This window comes from Podarcis gaigeae, assembly GCF_964106915.1.
Source record: "Podarcis gaigeae genome assembly, chromosome: 6".
Lineage (NCBI taxonomy): Eukaryota > Metazoa > Chordata > Lepidosauria > Squamata > Lacertidae > Podarcis > Podarcis gaigeae.
The window spans coordinates 97258273-97266779 of record NC_139682.1 but is presented as its reverse complement, the minus strand read 5'-3'; the positions used below and the strand labels follow the sequence as shown (position 1 = coordinate 97266779).

General features: G+C 42.6%; 1 protein-coding gene across 3 annotated transcripts in view; it reads left to right on the top strand.

Moving 5' to 3' along the window:
• Window positions 1–4860: 4860 nt before the first annotated feature.
• RGS8 (regulator of G protein signaling 8) overlaps window positions 4861–8507 on the top strand; it is a 70778-nt gene continuing 67131 nt past the window's right edge. The window contains exon 1 of one of the 3 annotated variants that reach the window (XM_083743979.1): window positions 4861–5329. In XM_083743979.1, coding sequence (XP_083600105.1) covers window positions 5219–5329 — 111 coding nt within the window. In that variant the 5' untranslated portion in view covers window positions 4861–5218. The remainder of the gene's footprint in view (window positions 5330–8507) is intronic. The other 2 variants (XM_083743980.1, XM_083743982.1) reach the window with 2 other exon arrangements.

The window sequence follows — 8507 nt, the reverse complement described above, 5'->3', positions numbered from 1 at the left end:
GGACTTACCCAGTTTTCTGGGATGAGCAGCAAGTTTTTGATTTCAGAGATATTGCATTATACACGCACATGCACAAAATATGATTTTTATCCCTCCCAAATTAATTCTAAAATCCATAGTGAATAGTAACATTAACAGCACAATTCTATACAGGTTTAATCATTAGGAAGCCTGTTTAGATTTACTTCCTGCTAAGCTAACAGTGAACTGCAGTGCTATAGTGTAACCCCAGGGAAGCCTTGTACAGTATAGGGAAGTTTTTAATGTTTGATATCTTACTGTGTTTTAATTTGTTGGAAGTTGCCCAGAGTGGCTGGGGCAACCCAGTTGGATGGGCAACATATAAATAATAGGTGGTTGTTGTTGTTGTTATATGTTTATTAAAACATAAGCGACCAAGACCTAGGAGGCAAGGGCTCAAATCCGTCCTGAGCTGTGCAGTTCACTGGGTGACTTTGTGCCAGTCCCAGTCTCTCAGCCTAACCCACCTCACAATGGGGGGGGGGGGAGAAGCACGTTTGCACCCCGAGCTCCTTTGAGGGCAGGTGGATATAAACATAACAAATAAACAAGCATGCATAGGATTGCTTAAACAAGCAAGTGCAATAAAGGCAGATTTATTATGGCACAAGCATTTGTAGACTAGAGTGCTTAATCAGATGCAGTCATAAAATACTTTAATTTGAACAAGGTTATCCTTTTCATTTTAAAGCAAGCATACCGAGTTAAGATATGCTTTTGGATTCCAGGCAGTTTGGCTGGGAAGAAGTCTAGAAATTAGAAGAAAGAAAAATAAACATCTCCGCCCTTTCATGAAAGACCACTCTTCACCTGACAACCCCCACCCCAAATAATTTCCATGATCTGCATTTATTTGATTGTTCCATCTACTTGCTTGTTTATTTGATCACTCTATCAACTTTTCTTTCCTCAAAGGGCTCAAAGTGGCTTATGGATTTGTCTTCATGATCTCTACAGACGGAAGGAAATAAATTTTCTAATGAACAACCAAAGGGCCAAAGTTTCCTTGAGCAAACATACAAAAAAGAAAAGTAAATAAATCATTCAAAATATACATCTTAGTGCACATTCTTTAAAAAGCTAAAAGTTGGGATTTTGTTATTATATTCTTTCTTTTTTAATTGTTATATACTGTATTGGAAAGCAATAAAACTATATTATAAAAAGCTAAAAGAAAATTTTAAGGTGCAATATAATGGCCTTTTTGTTGCATTCCATATAACAAATTCGTGACAATTACAATTTATCATGCAAAACATTGTAATTAGTCACTAATTATTTCCAAACGTGGATCAGACACTAGATGGCACTGGTTTTACAGATAAAATTTTTAAAAAGCAAAAAAGAAAACCCACATTTAAAATAAGGTTACCAGATTTTTTTCAATGAATCCGGGGACACTTTTCAACTTCCATGGATTTGTCAGGGGACTGATTTGTCAATCCGGGGACTGTCCCTGGGAAACAGGGACGCCTGGTAACATTAATTTAAGAGCATGTTTTAAAAGTATGGTTAGGACTGGAATAGTGGGGAAACAGCAGCTTCAGGTGGTGATTTTTGGTAGGGAAATGGTGGTGTGACAATCCTCCATAATTCACACTGCTCACTCCCTTGGGTCAGGTGAAGTAATATTAGTATTAGTATTAGTATTAGTATTAGTATTATTTATTATTTATACCCCGCCCATCTGGCTGAGTTTCCCCAGCCACTCTGGGCGGCTTCCAATCGAGTGTTAAAAACAATACAGTGGTACCTCAGGTTAAGTACTTAATTCGTTCTGGAGGTCCATTCTTAACCTGAAGCACCACTTTCTCTAATGGGGTCTCCTGCTGCCGCACCGCCAGAGCACGATTTCTGTTCTCATCCTGAAGCAAAGTTCTTAACCCAAGGTAATATTTCTGGGTTAGCGGAGTCTGTAACCTGAAGCGTATGTAACCCGAGGTACCACTGTACAGCAAGTCCCATTAGATGCTAGGAAGTGGGTTTGGGACTGCAACCCTTAAGCAACGAAAGCCTCTCCATTTGGTGTGACTGTAAAACAGCTTCTGTGCTTGAATTACCTATTATTATTATTTATTAGCATTAATTAAATTTCTATGAGCACTTCTATTAATGTAACCAGGCTTTAATGGAGGGGGGTTGTACTATTTTATTTGTGCATTCATTCTTTAGCTCAAAAACTAGATTTAATTTGAATTTAAAAAGAAAACAGAATAAAATTGGATGGGGGGTGGGGAGGACCATACTGCAGGATTATAGTCAGGGCTGGCCCAAGATATACGGAGGTGAAGGACAACAGTGCTATTTTTCTAGAAAAAGAAGTGCCAGAACTCACAATGAACACCTCCCTTGTTCTCTTACTATGGCAATGGTGCCCACCTGAGAGGTACCAAAGTTGAACTCTGGCTGAAAAAAAGCCCTGAGGGACAAGATGGCATCTTTCCCCATTCTATATAAAAAAAGCCAGCCAGACTGTCAAGTAAACCTGACTTCAGCACTGGTGACAGAAAAGCATCCTTCACAGCACCTGAAGGCAGCAGGTGAGCTGAGGGAGCACTGAGCGGCCCACCTGGCACACGCTCTTCCCTCCATCACCTCACCACTCCTCAGGTGCCTCACCTGGCTGTGTACGCACGATCTCTTTAAGGAAGATTTGAACCACATTCTTTCCCTCAAAGAGTTCTGGGCACTGTAGCTTGTTAACAGTGGCTGAGAGTTGTAACCCCATGAGAGATAAACCACAATGTCCAGAATTCCCTGAGGGAAAGAAGGCACTTTGAGGGTACAGAGTTTACACAGCCTCTGCCTAATGGTAGGGCTGGGTGTGGTAATGGCAGCGCAATGCAGGCAAAGTGGTGCAGAAAGGGAGGCTCATCAACAACTCCCTCATGGACCACTCATTCTGGTGATTCTCCTCTGCATTTTGCTCATCTACAATTGCATTTCAAAATATGCCACAAACCATGTGTTGAGAAAAGATGGGAAGACGAGCTAGAAAACCAAACTGGAATGGGAGGGTCTCAGTGACACTGGCATCTGATGGAAGCACAGGAAGTGGCTAGTATGGCAGCTGCCACAATGTCTGTGTTAGGACACAACGACTCCTTGATTCCCTGCGCCCTCACTTTCAGAATGTAAGCTGCCATGAAACAGCAGTCTTTCTACACAATGCTGTGAGGCTGTGCATATCAATTAGACACTCTATAATTGCCTGCCAGAGGACTGAGACCGAGGGCTTTAAGCCTGTGTGTAGTTCCACTTAATATTTCCAAGGATATATATTTTCTTTAATTGCATTGTCGGGATTTAGAAACTCTGGGGAGCTGCAATGTTTGTCAGGGATCGGGCCATGTTTATGATTCTTGTGTTCATTCAAAGAGCCCTAAACAACTTGGGTCCAGGAGGCAGAATTGGGATTCAAGATGACCTTAACTGAGCCCAAACTAACAAAATGAATTTCAATAGGGACAAATGTAAGGTTTTGCATTTAGGCAGGAAGAACCAGCTTACAAATATAAGATCAGCACCCAGCTTGCCAGCAGCACATGTGAAAAGGATCTAGGAGTCTTAGTAGACCACAAGTTTAACAGGAGTCAACAGTGTGATGCAGCAACAAAAAAAGCCAATTGTATTCTAGGCTGCATCAACAGAAGTGTAGTGTCCAGATCAAGGGAAGTAATACTACCACTCGATTCTGCCTCGGAATCCTGTGTCCAGTTCTGGATGCCACAATTTAAGAAGAATATTCACAAGCTGGAACATGTGCAGAGGAGGGTGACCAAGATTCCCAAGGGTCTGGAAACCAAGCCTTATGAGCAACAGTTAAGGGTTTGCAGTATGTTTAGCCTGGAAAAGAGGCGATAGAAATGAGATATGAAAACCACCTTCAAATTATCAGTTTGCATTTCTTAGTGCAGAAAGTATTGATCTGATGTGTAGAGATCTTTCCTAGTCTGATTAATTCAAGAGGGTTCTGGAAGCTTCTCTGTATGAAAGAAACAAGCAGAAGGCTCATGATGTTTGGGTTATTCCTTCAGAGAAGCTGAGTACAGCTAGCTTAAACTGGTTCTGTTATCTCTTCCGTCAAGGTCATGCTGACTATAAAAGTAAGGCCAGAAGGGGCCTGGGTTTCACTTTGTCTTTCTATCACTCTTCCTTCTGGTGTGATGTTCTGTACATAGTATATATAGTGTTAAGGTTTAGACTTATTATAAGTTATTGTAAGTTTAAGTTAAGTCTGCTGCAATTTGATTTCTTATGGACAGTGCCAATCCTGAATGTATTAAATTTGTGACCATTATGCTCATTTGCCTTCAGTAGCAGTAAAGCTCTGCCAGATGAAATAAAATTGCCTCTGGTCTGCTAACTATACACTGGAATCTGCTCTGGATCAATACTGAGTAGAATTTCACGACAGGTTATGGGCCCATAATGCCCCAACCCCCACTGATAGGTTCCTGAGGCTGAGCAGAGCGTTGAGGAGGTCCGGCTGTGTGGTGCCGGAGTGTTTGCCGTGAATGAGCAAAGGAGTAGCTGTGCTGAAATGCCGGAGGAGGACAAGGAGGACCTGGAGAGTCTCCATGCCTGGACAGAGATTTTGAAGCGGCTGGAGTGGATGCTGGTTGTGGTGATTTATGAGCCAGGTGGCTGTTGTGGAACAGCCTTGCAGCGCCAAGAAGCTGGAAAATACTTGATTCCAGAGATGGCTGGTAGCGCTTGGTGCAGATGGAGCACTGGGAGGTATGGAGAGCCCAGAGGGGCCAGGAGCTGGCAGTGGTTTTACTGGCATGAAGCCATTCTGTTTCAGCAGACCCAGTTACTAGAAGGGCAGCAACCCCCACAGCTGCTTGATTCAGGAAGTGACGTCCTGGCGTTTTTTCCTGCCTTGAAGTTTTGAGCTCTGTGATATTTTTTATGGCGATGTGCTTGATTGCCTGGTGGGTGGCTGAGCACAGGTTTGGTTTATGCCATCCCTGGAGGAAGGCCACTTGGATGCATGGTGACCCTGGACACCCAGCAGAGGCAAACTGGGTGGCTGTTGGAGACGGGGAAGGTCCAACCTCTGCAGTGAGGCGGACTGTGTGCTGTCAGAGAACAGACTTATCTCTGGTGTGTGATTCTCTGGCCATCTCAGAATTTTTTTTGGCAATGCCCAGAGCAGTGGTGAAGAGAAGTCTCAGTGTGAAGAGATGCGTCTATGGAGGCTTTCTGCTGTTTGTTTCCTGTTCTGGAGATTCCCAGTGAGAAGACACTTTTACAGCGAGAAGGAGAAGGGAGACTGCTATGTCTGATGCTGAGAGATGTACCGGTAACCAGTGATCTGCGTTTAGGGGTTTTCCTGGGGGAAGCGCTGATATCAGTCCCAGGGTGATAGTGGGACAGCTGTTTTTTGTGGTTGCTGGTGGTTTCTTAACAGCAACTGGTTCCTTAAGAGCAGCAGCAGTTCTGGTTTCATGCTGGACATTTTTCTGTCTTCAGTGTGCATGGAATGTGGTTTATTATGTTTGCCCCAGTTGTAAGAATTTCAATGCTGTAAATGCTAGTTTGTTGTTTAAATGCACATTTTTGTGCTGAAGGGCAGTAAAATTAGCTGTAGTCCTATCTTAAAGAATAAGGTGATTGATGAGGCCTTAATGAGCTTGGTTTTATAACAGGTCATTTGCTGAGCCATGTTTTCTTTGGGTGAGCATCCCACACTGCAAACTTTTTTTGGGGGGTATAAATCAACTGCAATAGTTTTGATTTGGAGTTTAACCTGTAAAATGTGAAATACAAAGTGTTTCTAACTTGTCCAATCAGGCAAAGGTGGGTCACTGGCTTGGCAAAGAGGAGTATTTAATGTAATCTGTCTAATTGGTTTCTTTCCCCCAGTTCAAAGGTATGCATGTTTGCTGTTTGGATCTATGAATACTTTTTCTTTATAGGGCTCTCTCTGAATTGGAGCTGGGCTGTTCTGAAGTTGTGCCTGTTTCTTGCTGAGGCGAGGTGTGCAGTTTCTGAGTGGCTTGATAGTTTTGCAGCTTTGTGAGGGAAATCTCACGCTGTGTTATCTGTGGTTTATTTTCCTGTTTTGGAATGCAGGGCTGCCTAGAACCAGCTCAGGATGAGTTTTTGGTATCCTGTTATTTCCTCAAGATGTTTCCCCCCCCCCCGTGCTCTGGAGGATAGGACTCAAACCAATGCCTTCAAGTTACAAGAAAGGAGATTCAGGAAAACCTTTCTGACAGGACAGCGTGGTTTTACAGTGGACCCATCTCCCTCAGGAGGTTGTGGACTCCCCTTCTTTAAGCAGAGGTTGGATGGCCATCTGTCATGGGTGCTTTAGCTGAGATTCCCAATCAGACAACTTTTGCAGGTTTTTGAAATGGTTCAAAATGCTGCAAAAGCTGTTGTCCAGAGATTAAAGTGGGATGAGTTGTTCACACTGTTTCAAAACGCATTCAGATCTCTGAAGGAAAATATTACTTTGCTTGTCTCTGTGAAAGGTGGGGACATGTTAAAGTATTAAAATGTTGCCCTCTCCTTATCTACACAGAGAGGATATTGTTGGCATTCATGGAGAGAAAGGGTTATAACAAAGTGTTACATAGCACTTGTTAGCAGAAATCATAAAACAATGGCTATGCCTGTCTTGATGAAGCCATATTTTTAGAAAAAAATCAACATTCCTGTCCTGAGTAAAAAAAAATTGGTACGCTACATGCATTTCAGTGACTTCCAACCAAGTAACAATGTATAATTTAAAGCCCCCGCACCTTTAATCACTATTTTCTTTTTGCCTGCCTGCTCTCCTCTTTTATCTATCAGTGCTCCCAGATGGAATGAGAAGTGACAAGCTGTAATTTTATTTTCTTCTTGGAATTCTGGTTCTGAATTGATAGAGAAGATTTAGTTCCAAGGGCTTCTCAGGATTAAATGACTCATTTGGAACTCTCTCTCTCTCTCTCTCTCTCTCTCTCTCTCTCTCTCTCTCTCTCTGTGTGTGTGTGTGTGTGTTGTTTCTTATTATGGGAAAGAGTTTGGGTACATCTCTTTAGCGAGATGAGCTATGGGGGCATATGAAAATATTCTCAGGGCTGTAATTTCAAAGGCCCTTGTAAGGACCCAGGACCTATTGGTTGGTTGTTTTCAAAAGCACCCCCCCCATATATAAAATTTATACTCAATTGTTCCTATATCTAGCATTCTGGTCAATGATGCCAAGACTGGGGTGAACTAATTGTAAATATGCCAGGCTACTTGTTGTTGTTGTTTTCACTGCTTTTATTTTATTTTTTACAAATATAACGAAGAGAGAATAGATTACAAACATCACCAGCTGGTATGAACAGTAAGAATATTCAATCAATCCTAATTTAAACATATACACTACTATAAGCAGTCCCCATGTCCAAATCAATATCTAAACAAGATGGATGATCAGCCATGCATTCAAACGTAGAAAGGGCAGTGAGATCTTCAGTTTCACATTGATTTATGATGTCTCTGCCCTGCCACCTACAGCGTTCCTTCAGTCCCTACCTCTGTGAGCCCAGAGATTTCTGAAGGCAAATTTCCAAGTAAGACAGGCAGCAAACACCTTGGTTAATCTTCACTTTTGAAACATTAAGGTGCTGGTAGCCCTGAAAGGTTTTTGCCTTCCTTGGAGCTTGGCTTGGTTTTGCCTGAGCCATGGGGATGTGCATATTCTGCAAGCACCTTTTCTTCAACACACCTGATGCCTCCTTGTGGCTCATGTTTTGCCTGGATTGTACAGACTGAGCTGGTTGTAGCATATAAGGGTGAGCAGGTTTTCACTGGGGGAAAGGGATGGAGTTGACTTTGGTGGGGTAGGTGGGTGAACCCTTAGTTTTACTGTGGTGCAATGAACGAGGGGCCAAGCAAGCCTTCTGGGCCCAGCAGTCTCCTCTGATGTTCCACCTGATCATGAGGCAGGAAGTTATTGGAATAGCCTTATTCCCAGCCACCTGGGGCCAGTCACATTTGTGGCAAGTCCTTCTGCTGTCTTGCCCTGGGCAGATAAATGCATCTAGGGCCTCTTTCACAAGTTCCATGAGGGTCCTGCAAAGTAATTCCTCAACCAGGGTGATGACAGCTTTGTGAATCCATCCTTTAATTTTTGTCTCCAAGGATTTATCAGAAAACTAGGCCAGTCATGCGTCATAACTGCATTTGCTTCTGTTTAATTATGCTACATTAGTTAATCTTATTACCCCTTCAGGAGCCAACATTTCTCCATGGAATAAATCATATTTTGTTTGCTTGCTCTGCATTCCATCTACAGATTTTATGACATCAGTATTCCCTGGCTGACTGAGGGTAGTGCCAGCTTCTGCCTAATTCAAAAGAACTTTCCGGTTGGTGTTGCATAAGAAATCCAGAACTGTGGAGCAATTTGCAGGAGAATTTAAGTATTATAGAATCATAGGATTGTAGAGTTGGAAAGGACCATGAGGATCATCTAGTCCAGCCCTCTGCAGTGCAGG